The sequence below is a fragment of the Fulmarus glacialis genome, unplaced genomic scaffold, assembly GCF_000690835.1.
Source record: "Fulmarus glacialis isolate BGI_N327 unplaced genomic scaffold, ASM69083v1 scaffold47486, whole genome shotgun sequence".
Lineage (NCBI taxonomy): Eukaryota > Metazoa > Chordata > Aves > Procellariiformes > Procellariidae > Fulmarus > Fulmarus glacialis.
In genome coordinates, this window is record NW_009217111.1 from 1 (window position 1) to 15,793 (window position 15,793).

General features: G+C 46.2%; 2 protein-coding genes across 2 annotated transcripts; one reads left to right on the top strand and one right to left on the bottom strand.

Moving 5' to 3' along the window:
• Positions 1 to 587: 587 nt before the first annotated feature.
• Positions 588 to 5,213, top strand: THYN1 (thymocyte nuclear protein 1). Its single transcript, XM_009579530.1, has 7 exons — positions 588 to 676; positions 1,689 to 1,918; positions 2,412 to 2,480; positions 3,188 to 3,280; positions 3,977 to 4,072; positions 4,717 to 4,867; positions 4,981 to 5,213. The coding sequence occupies exons 1-7, from the start codon at positions 634 to 636 to the stop codon at positions 5,025 to 5,027; spliced, it is 729 nt and encodes a 242-aa protein (XP_009577825.1). The 5' UTR covers positions 588 to 633; the 3' UTR covers positions 5,028 to 5,213.
• A 3,472-nt stretch (positions 5,214 to 8,685) lies between these two features.
• Positions 8,686 to 13,700, bottom strand: VPS26B (vacuolar protein sorting 26 homolog B (S. pombe)). The gene is made up of 6 exons (XM_009579531.1): positions 13,682 to 13,700; positions 12,271 to 12,427; positions 11,250 to 11,414; positions 10,330 to 10,505; positions 9,513 to 9,655; positions 8,686 to 8,927 (listed from the first exon to the last, which is right to left on the bottom strand). The coding sequence occupies exons 1-6, from the start codon at positions 13,698 to 13,700 to the stop codon at positions 8,781 to 8,783; spliced, it is 807 nt and encodes a 268-aa protein (XP_009577826.1). The 3' UTR covers positions 8,686 to 8,780.
• Positions 13,701 to 15,793: the final 2,093 nt, after the last annotated feature.

Here is a 15,793-nt window from a genome sequence, read left to right on the forward strand (position 1 = left end):
AGGGAGGGGAGAAGCTTGGCATAGAAGGTGGAAAAGTTGATGCCACCCGCTCTGGCAGACTGAGGCCAGCTCAGAGCCAAATAACTTCTAACGGGCTGCTGGCAGAAGGGGGCAAAGGGTTGGACCAGCCAGCTTCTCCCTTTCCCGAAGGGACTTTGCATGTCTAATCTCCGTGAGCAACAAGCTGGGCCAGACAGCCCTGGTGCGAGGCTGGACTGAGCTCTGGAGGCACGCTGTTCTCCCATTTCCAAAAGCACAGCTCCTCTTGCACAGCAGAGAGGGGCCACACTTAGGCCAAGCACCTTCGGGACTTTTCTCCAACAGCTGCGCCAGTGTGGAGAAAAGCAGCCCTTCTGCTAATGTCCATCAGAGCACTGCTGTGGAGGGCCTGCCTGCCTCCAACTCGCCAAGGGTGTGGTCCTCAACCAGTGCCAGCATTTGCACTGATAGAGGAAATGGCTGAGCTCAAGGAAGGAAATTTATTTACTTTCCACTTACTGTACAGCTTTTACCGTTCTCTGTCTCAGTTATCTCTACTTTTTTCAGCTTGCCTGAATAAGCAGTAATTCTTCCTCCTTCTGTCATTCAGCAGGTGCTTCTCAGTGAAGAGAAGATAATTCAAAGAGACCAGAGATGCCTTGGCCGAGCAGAAAGAGAGACAAAGGAGCAGTAGCAGGTCTGTGCTGACATCCTAACTAATTCTGCATCTCTCACTTGAGGTTCCAAGCTATAGTGAAAGTACAGTCATCTTAAGCGTCTGTCTTTCAAAGCCACATGTCTTATAGACAGCATTTCCTCTGTAAAAATGGGCTGAGCATCCATGTGTGACCGAGACAAGTCTCCTAGGTGTACGATAGGGACAATGATGTATTCTCAGCACAAGGTGGTTAAGAAATGTGACTCATGCCCATTTATGAAGAGCTTTCAGGTCCTACGCATTAGAGATGGTCAGTCAAAGTATACCCAGTGTAGTGGCAGGAAGCTGATGTGGTACCACCTGCAAAAAAAGCAAAAAGCAAAAAGCAAAAACCTTGCATTTGAGGCAACATTATGTGGTGTTTAAGGTATGAGATGAAAAAAATTACAAAGCCTTATCTATGCCACTCATCTGCTTAATTGACTCCAGCAAATAACCACCTTCTTACCCTTCAATCACTTCTTATTAACTGTTTTTTGCTATCTGGGTCCTGGACAAACAGGGATATAGACCCCCTCTGAACAGGTAGTATGGTGGAGTCTTAATCTAAGGTTTCCAACTACTGCAGCAATTGAAATAGCTTGCTTTGCTGCCGAATTTTCCTGTTAGTCACCAGACTCACCTAAATCAACTTTTTTGCCTGCAGCTGATTTCTCAGCAATTAATTAAAAAAATTCAACTACACTTCATGTGAGCAACATGGTCTATCGTGGGTTTTTTTATGATTAACTATGACTATTAAACTACATTTGTGCACGCCACACACACAAAAAAATCTCCTTATTTCAGATGCAAACTAAAAATACTCAGAAACACTGGTGCATAACGCTACTACCTTACCCATAGCATCTGGGGTGCACCAAAGCTCTGCTGCAGTCAAATACCAGTATGTGAAACCAGCTTGGATGACTAAAAATGTTTCTGCACCAGTCCTTATCGGAAACTAAATGTGTTTTAGCTGAATGGGGTTTTTTTTATTGTTTCTTTTAAGATAAAAAAGAGCCTGATGCTAAAATTGCCAAAACTGAGGAGGAGTCTCCGGATAAGGAGGAAGAAGAGAAGTCCACAAAACCTCCAGCTGGGAGTTCCAAGTCAGGATGGAAGAACTGGAAGAAGACAAAAGAATCTGACTCCGGTGGGGAGGAAAGCAAAATAACGTATTCTCATTGGCTTCTGAAATCAGAACCAGAGAGCAGGCTCGAGAAGGGAGTGGATGTGAAAGTAAGCACCGACACCCATCCTTACTCAGCAAAGCATAGAAGCAGTTTCACTACCATCCAGAGCATTAGTGCCTGAACGCTGATTTACAGGATCAGACAATTCAGATTGTTTGCAATACTAACACTATTGTGTCTTTACTTCTCAAAAACCATTTGTCTTCCTGGAAATAGAAAGACATAATGTTGTTCTCTTCCAGGGTGACAGCCTTGGGGTTTGATACTTGTAATAAAAGAGGAAATCAGGTCCTCAAGATGCTTAGCTGTTGGTAGCAGGGGCAGCATCTATTTCAGACTCTGCCTTTACACTGTGGCAGTTTTCCTCCTTTATGAAGGCTTTTCGTTAGCCCCTGCAGGAACCAAAAAAATTTGTGTGAAGTTTGTACTATAATTGAAGGAGCTACTAGGAACAAATGTTTAGGCACAATGTAGACAATGACACAACAAAGATCAAACTATCTCCTGAACTTAACCTGTATTTTCATTCCATTTGGCAGTTCAGCATTGATGACTTGAAAGCTCAGCCCAATCAGACAACCTTTTGGGATGGAGTAAGAAACTACCAGGTAAGGAGCACATGTCAAAGATGGAGTCACTGAAACAGCACTAGAAAAAAGGGGGCTCTCCCCACAGGTTAACTTATTCCCTTTGCCTGAAGGATTTCCTTTTGAGGTACTCTGCCTTTTTTTACAGGTGCATTTTGTCAGGAGTCAAAACTCCTGCTTAATTGCCTCTAGGTCAAAGGTGGATTCAGGCTGGGTAATATTCTGTCAAATCATCCAGTTTTTCTTTAGCTTGGTCTTTAGCTTAGACCAGCCTTTATTTCCCTTGAAATCTTTTAGCAAGTCTGTACTTACCCAAATACTCTGCCTTGTCAGTGTACAGGTTTCTGTTCCAGGCCTCTCTGCAAAGGAAATTCACGTGTGCTTCTTCTACTATATATGATCCTCTTACTATATATGCTTCCCCCTCATATATGATCTGCTCTGCTGCTTGTTTGCTGACAGCTAACAAAAGTCTCCTGCTATCTCTGAACGAGTGTGGCTAAGTGTTGAATTCCCATATACTTTCTAACCAACACGATCTTGCTTTTTAGCCTTGTTTCTACTTCATTTCGTTGCAGCACAAAGCATCTGTATGACAACTGTAGGAAACCTTATCTGAGGAGCTGTGAAGCCCATATACCTCTCTTGTTGTTAGTTCCTAGCTGCTTAGAATGAAACCCTGAGAGCTTGATACAAAGAGCTGAAAGTCTCTCGTTTATACCTGACAGGCAAGGAATTTCCTGAGAGCCATGAAACTGGGGCAGCAGGCCTTCTTCTACCACAGTAACTGTAAAGAGCCTGGCATTGTTGGCATTGTCAAGGTGAGTGCCTCTTTCTCATTCTGTTTTGGGGTGAGCGGGGAGAAGTAGGTTATCGAATAATCGGTAGGTTATCAAACAGCTCATTAGCCCTACTTCTGTCTCGGCACCAAAGGAGTGCAAAAGTCGTCTAATCAGAGCAGCGAATGAGCGTAGTGCATCTAGGCTCAACGGTACATATCGCAGCAGGGCTGACTCAGGCATCTTTCCACAGAGAAATGGAACCATACTGATGTTATCCTGCTGACATTTGAGAGTGCTTCCAGCTAAGTCAAGTGTTGCTCCACTCTGATTAAAACCTGATTCACTAAATTGTAGTCAGCTGAGCCTGCAAGGCAGTAGTATAAAACCTAAGGCACAGAAAAGCTTTGTCTTTAAGAGGAGAACTCGTCACAAAGTCTGTCGTCGTCTACCCAGTTTTCCTCTGTTGCGTGTGCTCCTTCCACATTGCTCTCCGAAGAGGTGATGATGCTTCATTGACAGCCATACTGTTCTGCAGTGCTTCGACCCAAGATATGTAAAGTAAGGAAACATATTCCACCATTAGAATGGAGTTCAGGGAAAGCAAGGCTGATTTTTGCACCAGGATTATTCCTTATGTCTAGTCATAGCTTTCTCAAGGGCATTTTACACCCTTTGCTGACAATAGTTTTTAACTGATGGGAACTTATCTCACATTCTTTTCCCCTTCTGCTTCAGATCGTAAAGGAGGCATACCCTGATCACACACAGTTTGATCAGAAGGATCCTCATTATGATTCCTCCAGCAGAAGAGAGAACCCCAAATGGTCCATGGTAATGTAGTAAACTAAATACAGCTGTTTCAAGCTCTGTGTGCAAGCTGAGTGAAGTTAGAAGCCTCTTATCATCATATTGCATATCTTCTTAAGCTTCTGTCCTGGCCTAGCTAACTTTTTCTCTCTCAAGAGAAAATGCAATCCTGATTGTTTTCTCTACCTTTTCCTCTCTCTCTTCCAGAAGGCTGCCAAAATGTATCTCCCTAAATTTTCAAATCTTACTTGGATGCAGAGCTGACCTCCGTGCATGGCAGAATTCTGGGTTAGGAAAGAGAAACAGTATCTTTAAGTACCGCTCTCAGTCTACAGCAAACAAAGCTGTAGTTTTGAGGCACACTAAATTATAGGAAAGTAACTGTTCACAGGCTGGCTACATCCCGCATCTTAATTTTGTATTGTCTGTGACATGAGTGTACGTTGCTAGTGCACAGTGCCAAGATTCATGTAAACAGATCACCTGCCAGAAGTATCTGAAAGTTATTTTAGCCTTGAGCAAGGAAAAGCTTCCATGCCATTATGAGATAGTATGCATCAGTCATTTGATTCAGGTTAAAATCTTTATCCCCCCCGAAAGATCTTATGTGACCTCTGGAGGCTATATCCTTCTCCAACCATGCACCTTTGCTGCCCATCACTTCCCAGGTGGATGTCCAGTTTGTGCGGATGACAAAACGTTTCATCCCCCTTTCTGAAATCAAGGCTCACCACCTGGCACATAAAGCAGATGGAGGCCCCCTAAAGAACATGATGCTCTTCACAAGACAACGTCTTTCCATCCAACCACTGACACAAGGTAAGAACCTTCTTCTCTGGACTCTTGGTGCCATTCCCTCTGAGAGGCAGCCCTCACTCAGAGAACTTGGAAGTTCCACTGATGGCTTTTTCTTCCTTACCTTTTCAATGCAGAGGAATTTGATTTTGTCTTGAGCCTGGAAGAGGAAAAGCCACATTAAGAAACTGACAGCAGCACAGCTTCTACCCAGCCCGCTGACGCCTCCTCCTAAACCAGCGTAATTCTCAAGTTTACTTGCTCAATCACAGCAACAAGAACGTGCCCGCACATGATTCGCAGCTACATGTCCCTTATTCTGACACACTGTTATTTTTGCTTATTTTTAAATAAAGCCTTTTAGAATCAATTGCAGCTGCTCGATTTTTAATAGTGGAAAAATCTGCAATTTATGTCTTGAAGGACAAAACAAATGCATCTTCTGTGAGGATGTTTACTACAGGATCCAGTGCAGTTCCATGCACTGCAGAGGAACATTTTTGTGCAGAAAGGTATCACTAAGCTTCTGTCTAGAACAAGAAAATTTAGATGTATATACACATCCAGCTGATTGCTGCAAAGCAGATCGCAGTTAAGTTCCTGTAGATACAAAACTTCCCATGTTATTTTAGTACTGACATCAGGGAAATAGAAGAAAAAGTTAGCTTGCTAATTTTTAAGCTACATGGGTCCTCCACCAGCACAGCTTCTAAGCAGTGACAGCTTAAAGACAGACGAAGAATTTATACATATAATGAAGGACAAACTCCTTGAGCTTGTTGGGAGGGCTGCACAGTATGGCACTAAAAAAAAAGTGTCTTAATATCGTAACAAAAACCCCAAACAAAACCAGACCTGGGCCGGGCAATATAAACCATATCAGACAAACTCATGCACAGCATTTGACAGCCAGGGCTGGCTCTTTTTAATTGGAGACAAAAAACCCAAGTTTTAAAATACAGCCATTGAAAAGACAACGAATTAAGAAACATGTAAACACAGCAGAGGCTTAATTACAGGTTGCACTGCTTGGTTTAGTACTTGCACACTCCCCTCTGCCTGACTCTGCCTGGGAGAGAGGGAATGACCCAAGTACGGAACAGAACCAGCTCAGGGGGACACGACTGCTCGAGTAGTGTCTGCCCCTTACTATGCAAATGAAACGCTTTTCTTAAGTACCTTGTCCTGGAGTGACCTTATGCTTCAACTTCTCTCTAAAGATGCTCAGCACATCTGCTCCACCCCAGAAAAACAGAGGGCCTAGTGGCTAACAGGTTGAATGGTCCATTCGGATTAAGTAAAAATGGGGATCATTTCTAAATTCTGGTTCCACAAGTAAGGACACATGGGAGAGGGCCACAAAGTAGGAAAAAAAACCCAAACAACCCCAAACCAACCCAATGTATAGGCTCATGCACCTTTTCCAAATAACCCCACCAGAAGTGATGAACAGAAGTTTAATAGAAATCTCCTTACAGTGCATTGTCTTGTCAGACAATTGTCTAACATCCAGTACTGATGGTGTTCAGCCAGTAAACAAAACACTCCTGGAATGCAGAGACATCTTCATCCATGGGGTTTCTTTAATACCACATGGCCTACAATCAAGAATAGGCAAGGAAAAAAATTCTAGGTGGGATGGGAGTTGAGGGAGAGCTATAGGGCGGTTAGGGTGCTGCTGTGCTCAGTTTAGCCATGGAAAGATAGTCTGCTATCCCCAGAGGCTCCCAGTGGGAGCTTTACTTGTCTCTACAAGATTGTGTATTGCCACAGCACAGGTGGTTCCCCCTACACAGAAGGGCGAGTAGAGTGAGTGTCAAAAGTAACATCCAGATTCCTTTGCCATGCAAGACCTGCAGCAGGTTACCACCCCTCACCCTGGCATAGCAAGGTAGTTGTCTAAAGTAAGCTTTTGCTTCAGTCTTAGGAAGACACGGCTCCAGCCCATGGCACAGACTTCTCATGTAAAGAAAAGCAAGCCACGTCTTCACTATTACAGAGCAGAAACATGGTGTGACACGAGCATTCAGCATAGATGAGATCATTAGTGTCCTTTACAACAGAGCGAGACTGTCCAGCTCTACTAAAAACCACAACCTTACACGTGGTGAGTAAAAGATAACTTACTTTGGCAAGCAGAAACACACATTTATCACTGAAATACAGTAGCTGTCTTATTACATAAAAAGCTCCCCTTCCCACCCAGGCCCCATTCCCTCCACCAGCACTGTTCCACTAAACAAAGCAGAAGATACTTCCATTTCCCGGCTGCAAGACAACTGTTCTACATTCAGCTGTAGGACAGAGGCAGAGGAGATTCATTCCAGAGTCAAAAGGAAGCTGGACAAAACCCTAGCGAGCCACAAACTCACAGGGAAATCCAGCCAAATCCCACTTGATAGAGCTCATATCCCAGCATTTAGTGCAGGCTTGTCTCTCCATCTGGTAGGAGGTCCAACCACCTGCTTCCTTGAAGGGCATCTAAACAGGATGGATATTCTCCAGACTCAGTCAATCAAACTTCTACAAAGCCACATCTAATTTTTAAAGGAGGAGTGATTCCCTTCTGGGAACGTTCTCATGATTCTACTTAGCTGAAGACTAAAAGAAGCTTATTTTAGAAAAGACAAAACCCGCATTCAGATTCTCAGTTCATGGCATACCCTCAGACCTCACTGGTGATTTCAGCTCAGGCCTCAGGAATGTGTCTCTGGAATCAGAGAGCTCCACCATCCTTCCAGTTGCTGCCTGGCTTCATCTAGCAGCACACATAGGCCATGAGCTTCTTAAAACAATTGCATCCACTTTCTGTCCTTACTAATCCTCATCCCGCAGGCGCGAGGGAGCAAACAAAACAGTATGCACGTGTTTCTATACTGCCATCTGTCCCTACTACAAAGCCTGCTCTGTCACAAGGACACAGATACAAGCAGGGCAGCGTGTGCGGCGTAAGCCTGCTCCCAAGAGAGCCCCCATTTATTTCTCACATTCCAAAACTATTCTCTAGACCTCTCAAGGCTGGTCTGCCCCTGCTCTACAGCAGCAACTGGGACCCGTATGAGTGCAGCAACCAGAGAGACTGAATCTCAGGGGCACTCAGGCAGCTGCCGGGACAAGACTAGGAAGGCACTGCTCTCGGCCAGGAGCCTTCCTGCCCCCAATTCTTGCCCACCCAGCAGCACTGGGACCTTCACCGCTCTGCCACCTCCTACTACCTTCGCATGCCTCACTCCCTCCTACCAGCCACAGCTCCCCCTTGATGCAACACGGCAGTCAGGAGCTCCACAGCAAGAACACAACAGCACGCCTGCTGCCCGTGCTCCACGCGGCTGCGTGGCAGTCCCAGGGCTGACTCAACTACATTATATAACTCTTTGTGACAAGGAATCCAACGCCAGCATGAAGAGGAAGGGGAGGCAGCGAGGCGATAACACTAAGCAATATCAAGTAGGCCGCACCTCAGCCTCTGACTCCCTCCTCTACCTTCCAGCTAATCACTGTGTCATTTTTCCCTCGTGAAGATTTCAGAAAGGCAAGAAAAATATCCATCCTACACAGCCCCAAAGCAACCTCCACACCGCTGGGAAGAAGCAGCAGATTTGGCCTTCACTTGCTCTCTCCCTCCCCGCTGCCACACTGAAAGGGTCTCGGGGCAAAGAGGAGATCAGGCAGCTCCGCAGCCTCTGGACACATGCCTCAAAGCACCCAAACCCAGAGGAAGGTAGTTGATTGGGAAGCACTGAGGTACCTTCAACCCTGCACCACCAGTGCTCCAGCTTGCCTTGCCCTCCCATCCCCTTCCCACCCTATGAGTCCTTTGAAGAAAGGAATTAAGTCAAAAACGGATATTTATTTTCATGAAGTCTCTGAAGTGTTTTTTCTTCCTCCTTGCTGCTGTCCCCACGGGCTCCAGAGCAGCCTTCCTCTGCGTGGCCTCTCACTGCCGGCCGTTGTTCTCTGCAGGCTGGCTGGGGGTCTTGGCCTCGGTGTGTGAGGATGTCCCCTCAAACCGCTGGGAGGCGATGGCTGCTTGGTGGGACATGCTCTTCCTCACTATGTCTCCTTTCCGCCAAAGCACCACCTCCTGTAGTAACACAGCCAGCATGGCTCGTCAGGGCTTGTGAGACCTTCTTCTGGCCCCACCCAGACCCAAAGGCTGAACCAAGCTGCCAGGTAAGCAGCTTGCACCCAGTGAGAACTCAGCCCATGAGGGCATGTTCCACCCACAGTCATGCACATGAGGCCACTTGCAGTGGCAAGCAGAGGCCTCGCAATGCAACCTTCCTGAAAATTTGGGTAGAGCGCTCCTCCCCAGGATCTGAGCACAGAGAGGCAACCCACTGGATGTCTAGGGCAGCTCTGTCCTATTGCCATTGGCCACCACATTGCAATTGATAAGGTGAAGCACAGAAGCTCCACCACAGGGCAACAGAGAGGAAAGAAGTCCCAGGTGGGCACCTTCTACATGCATCCCTACCACCACGCAGATCTGACCTGCGTGGACCATTCCTTTTAGACCCTCTTTGCACTCTCTAATTTGTCTGGTCCTTACAGATACTCAGTAAAGAATATGATTCTCCCCCATGGGAATCCCAAATTCCCAGAAGGTCCTTATAACATAGTATCGCAGTCTACAGGTCCAAGAAGAACTAACAGCTCTGTTTCTCACCTGCTGTTTAAAGTAGCGTCTCTCTTCCTCATCGATCAGCACCAGATTGAGGTAATAACGCACCGAGAACTTCTTATTGATGTCCCTCATCGTTGGAGTCAGCTCATAGCCAGCCAGAAAAAGTCTGATGGGAATGGACTCCCCTGCAAAGCGCACAGAACCATCAGCACAGACAGAACGCACAGATATGAACTAGGAGAGCACCAGCAAAACAGAATCTCACTAGGCTACAAACTTGTGACTATTTCCACAAGTGGAGTAAGATGAGCTAAAAGACCTCAACTCCCTTCAAAAATCAGCATGCATGGTCCATAGCCAGATCCTGCCCTTGCTGACAGCTATTCCATCTCCACTTTAACAGCACAGGACTCATTTGTGACCTGCTTCAAGACAGCACCGCAGGAAAAAATGAGTAAGGTGACTTTTTCTCTGGCAGGTGACTCTGCTGGGCAATGGAACTGGAAAACAAGTGGCACAGGAGATTGGCACAGAGCTAGAACACCATCTTTCTGCTCCAAGTTGCAGCAATGCCAGCCAGTGGCCCATGCCAACAGCGAATTTACATCTATTCCTGGTTCTGCCACTGCTTCATCAAAAGACTTAAGTCATTGCAACTCATTATGCCTCAATTTCCCCTCATCATACCAGAGAAGGGATCATATTTAATCACCTATGTACACTGCCGTGAGTCCACCAGTGAAATAGGATGCATACTACTACTGAGCACACAGATGCAGCTGAAGATACTGCAGGACTCATGTTCCAACCCCAAAAGACTTCAGAAGAGGAATTCTGAAGGGTTCATCTGCTTTCTCACCTCTCACAGGTGCCCCATCCATGATCTCATATTTAGCTATTGTGTCATTCTCATGATACACGTTGGGTCCGGTCCCTGTTGTTTCTCTCTTGATGATATCTATCTCCATGTGTTTGATCTTGATTCGCACCAGCAGGAAGTAGATCTTTCCGACAATCACATCTTTTAAATGATACCTAGCACATAAAGGAAGAAAGCACCACAATCAAACACTGTGCAGCAGACCAGGACCCAGACTGAAGAGCGAGAACTTGCTTGTCAGGCACTTTGCCCTTATCCGCAGCCCCAGCTGTAAATTTCACATGGCATATCAACCACCTCCACTGCTGTAAACAGCACTTCATCTTTCATCCTCCCGACTTTTGGAAATCGACAAGAACATTTAGCATGATCAGATAAATTAAAAACAGAATTTCAGGCTGAATATCTGCAAGAAACCCCTGTGACAGCAAAGCCTCCCAAACCAATTTTTTAGGTCAAGTAAAACTAACCCAAACGTTACACTGCAGGGAAATTTGCTAGCATCAGCTGGGAAAGATGCATTAAAAATAGTTTAAAAGAGTTGTTTCCAACTTCTGTGCCTGAATTAGGTCCCACTTCAGCTGTTTTGTCTGGTAAAGAGCAGGCGTTATACTTTGAAGACACCTGGAAATACTGATCAGCCTCACGCTGTGCTCCAAGCTCAGTAAGCCACAGCCATTGCTTCCCACTCATTGGTCCAGAGAGCACATCTATGGGCAAGGAGAGGAACCCAAAGATCCTCAACCAGGATCTTAACAGTCTGCCAGCCTTGCTGGAGCGCATGAACAAAGAATCCCTTCGAGGATCACATGCAAGACACATGCCTCGGGCTTCCAAACCAAGCTGTCCACTGTAGCAGATGGTTCCCCACAGCCACTGGCTGCTCTTGAGACACTTACTTGGACTTATTATACTCGAACTCAATGTGCAGGCAATCCTCAATCCCCACCTCCATCTTAATAGAGGAGTTGAGCTCCGGGTAGGTGCTCAGAGTGTGCACAACTATGTCCATCTCCTTCACCACGTCGTTCAGTCTGCGGCTGACAGTCGCTCGGAGGAAATACCTGCAAGGAGAGTCACCCTCCTATTAGGGTTGTACAGGTAGCAACAGAGACGAAGCAGAGAGGCACGTGGGGCTGAATGGATCGCACTGGGCTATCCAAGTAGCCTTACCGGTTCCCTGGCTTCTGGAGCAGCCAATACCCCACGTTGGAAAAGACAGAAGGGAACTTTCAAATGGAAAAGCAGACTCTTCTAAGACTTCTCTAAGCTTCTAAGCTTTCATGCATTTGTGAGCCTGAGTTACCTAAGCACCATTTTGGGGATCTGAGTAACAGCTTGCACATGTTAAAACCACTGCCCTTTTGCAAGAGATTATATCACACCGGTCTCCACAGACACACCTCTTTCTGCAGATCTCAGAATTTTCCAACCCCCCCTTTGAAGCCAGTGACTGGATTTCAAGTCAACTGGAGTGCCTAGATGTGAAATACAGTTTGCAACAAATGAACAAGATACAAGCTAGGCATCTGTTTCCATATAGAGCACAATTAAAGTTGACAAGACTGATTACAAGACAGGAAAAATGCCCCCATTGGAGACTAAAACAAAAAATTTCTTTTGCTTTTTGAATTACCAACTAAATTAGACAGTATTTGGTTGATTGAGAAGGGGCTGATTTCTCTTGTCACTTAAATAGGGCAAAACAAATTCCATAAAGCCTGATGCATGCTTACAGAAGTAGAGCCCTCAAAGATAGCCTTTTACAACTCAGCCCACCAGAATCCATTTGGAGTTACATTATAAGTTTGCAAGGATGTCTGGGAAGGGACACTGCACACCAGTATCATCACAGTAAATATCAGTACTTGCACACTGCACAGAGCCAAGAACTGGGGTCAGCAAAGGGAGGAGACTCACCGTAACTTCACATTCTGCCCCGTGTAGGACTCGTAAGGTTTTTCCACGTGTGTGAATTCGAAGTCAAATGTCTGCGATTGAGTGAATTCACCAGGACGGGCCAGGTCTTTCACCAGAGACACGAACTCATGGTGGTTTCCTCGGTCATAGTAGAGTTCTAGGAAGACATAAGTCCAGGTTAAGCAGTGATGCTTAATCCCACATGACAAAATGAGGAAAGTCAGGAGATTTCACAGCTACAAGCAACTCTCATCCAGATCACTACTTCCTTCACCACTATTCAGAGAACCTACAAGGGGAGCCTGTGGCTGCAACGTACTGCACTTGTTCACTGCTCTCCATCAGAGCCAGATGCAGGCCAGAACTTTCCTCCCTGAAATAAGAGGTCTGCACAGCCTCACCTACTACAATGAATCAGGAACTCTGCTTGCCCTAGAATGACATGGGTTACTTATTATCAATATTAATTACGTTCAGACTGTTTGAGAAGAGGAGCCAGCAGCTCACACAATCCCTTCCAATAATTTTCTACACAATATTCCAGGCCAAAGGCATTGCCACTGTAAAGAGAGGAAAAAACACCACTGCTTCTCTGGAACAGCAAACAGTGACAGAGCAAAAACGAAGGGCTAGGAGGCTTCCAACTTATCCTTTGCCAACACAGAGTTTGAGTGGTCTTGATTCACATCAGGGAATAAGTAACAGTGAAGATCCTCACTGATTCTGCACAAAGTGAGTATGCAGTGCATGACTACAAAGTATGTGGGGAGGCAGTTGAGTCAACTGTTCCACCAGCCCCTGGATAACACATTAATGGCCATGTGAACACCGATGAGGGAAGAGCATTCACCTTCGGAAGCACTGTCCAAACCAGGTCAAGTAACCAACATGGTCACATTGCTTCAGTTTTCCCCACAACCTTCTAGCGTCAAAAAAAGGTTTCCTCATTTAAGGAAAGCAATCCTCTTTATACTTCCACAAATTTTTATCCCTTAAGTCAAAGCAACAGAAACTTAAAACTCTGCAATTTGCATTAACAGCTCTGTATTACACATAACCACCAATGAAATCTGCCCTTCCCAACCCTGCACATGAGCTGTGTGACTACAAGACACCCACACAGTCCTTCCAAAAGGTAAAGCCTTAGACAATCTGATACAGTCAGATGAGGAAACAAAAACCTAAGTCATCAGACAGCCATATACACACAAGTTCACTGTTAGCACTAAACTGTGCAGAGGAAGCTTCTGAGAGGTATTAGTAGAGTTCTGGAAGTGCAGCGAGACTCAGTTCTCTGCTCCTTGAGATGCACGATGAGATTTCAGCTTTTAAGTAATGCCTGTTTCTTACACCCCTTTGCTCACCTTATCTCTATAATGGAAATATTGGCACTAGAACACCCCTCACTTACGCAGAACAGCGAGCGCCATCAAGCCCGTTAGGCTGGACAGGCAGGTGACATAAATAAACCAACTCTCTCTGCATTGAATTTGTGTCCATTGAGAGGAAAGTGCATGTTGGTGTGACAGAGAGAAGCCACATGCCACATAAAAAGAGGAATGTATCATCTTCCCACATGATACAGAAGGCAACAATCGAATTTAAAGAAAGGGGAGGCAAATATCAGTGTACTAAGTTCTCTGCTACCTCGGAAGGGCACAGATTGGTACTTGGCAGCCTTAAGAGGAGGAAGGATTGATGCTTCCCACACTTTAGAAGACATTAGCATGTCAAACAGGTATAAGCTGTAATTTCAGGTTTTCAGAGCTATAAGGTTTCCAGATTTAAAAAATAACGTGCCAACACTTTGATGGCATGCTCAGGACACAGTAACCACAGGCGAAACAAAATCTTAAATGGGTTCTGTGCTCACAGGAGACCGCGCAGGACACAGTGTTCACAGTCTGGACTCTGGTACCCGGTCCGGAACAGCCATCTTCCCTGTGACACATCGCTCCTTTACGTCTCAGTCTCCCTACCTGTTAAATTAGGTAGATCATATAGCTACTGATCTCATGGCAGCGGCAAGTCAGAATGTAAGGCAAGCTGTTTTGAGATCGAAGGCATTAAGGAAGTGCCATCAGTACACACTTCAGCGCTTTATTAAAGTGGCGTGATGGGCAAAGAGAAAAGACTAATGTGCAGCCACAGCAGCTCCTAACACACCCTGCTTGGGCAATAATGTGAATTCAAAGCAGTTATTCTAAATATGCATGGCTCAAACGTCTTCCAAAATGGGGAATCAGAAACAGGCGAGGCAGCAGAGAGGAGACAGAGTGGAGCAGGAAGCGAAGTCCATGCTTAATTTCCACTGACCGTCATAATCAAATAGGAGGAGGTCATAAGCTAGCTCCCAATGAATAGGCTCACTTACACTCCATCATTTACAGGCTCTCTCTGCCTGTCCTCCCCTTTCTTTCCAAAAAAGCAGCGTTATGCACAAGCGAGGCCGGCAGAAATATTAAACAGCAGTATCGGGGTTGGGTGCGAAAACCTCTAGTTCACTTTCCTAAACCGCATGATTTGCAATGCAAAGATTGCAGGCCCACGGCTCGCGCGGTGATTTTGAGGGTTAAAGCCGAGTACAGAGGGCCACAGACGTGAGGCATCGCACACGCCGAGCACAGTCGCATCACTGGGAACATCTTGAACTTATTTTGGCTTGTGGGCCTTGGGAATGTCCATGACACACGGACATCTCCCCTCTGATCGAAGAGTGGGCGTGGCAGTTACCTTTCCTCTAAGAAAGCAGGAAATATTAAATCAAAATTGGTTACACGCACAGATAACCACAAGTTTTGAGCAACTTGAAGTCACCCAACTAACCATGCAGGGACACGTGGTCACCCACTCAAAGAATAAGAGAGTAAAGGATGGAATCAGCCGAGCTGAGGCCATAGGCCTCAAAAAAGCTGATCTACCCGGGTAAGACATGTTGTGGGGTAGGGGCTGGGAAGGTGCAGTCGGTGACTTGAGATGTACAGGCAAAACCCACCCAATTCACTGTCCTCGGCAGAGCCATTGCTTCCTGCAAACCCAGGCCTAACCAAATCCATGGGCGCTCAAGAAATGCAAACAGACAGCTCGCAGAGCTGCGAATAAAGACAGCTGGGAGAATACCGCCCGACAGCTGGCGTTGCTAGGATGTCCAGGCTCAGACCTGCATCTGCAGAACGCAAACCGAATTTCACCCTACCTCCGAGCGCATGCATTTTAGAGCCGAAATGGGTGACAGAGCAGGAGCGAGAAAATAGGACGAGAGAACAATGACCTGGAAAGGGACCGGAGTTCCCTCCCTTCCGCTGGGGCTGGAGCCCAGAGAACAGGCCGGGTTGCCCAGCTCGAAAGGAGGGGTGGAATAATTTCAGGCGGCCGTGGGAATTCTCCGTGCAGCAAAGCGCTGCTCGGGAGCGGGCGTAACCTACTTCACACCAGCGAGGATCAGTGATGTTCCCGGGACTGGCTCTGCAAACCAGCAACGCTACGAAGGCGAGAGGAACGCGCCAGCCTCCGCGCAACGCGA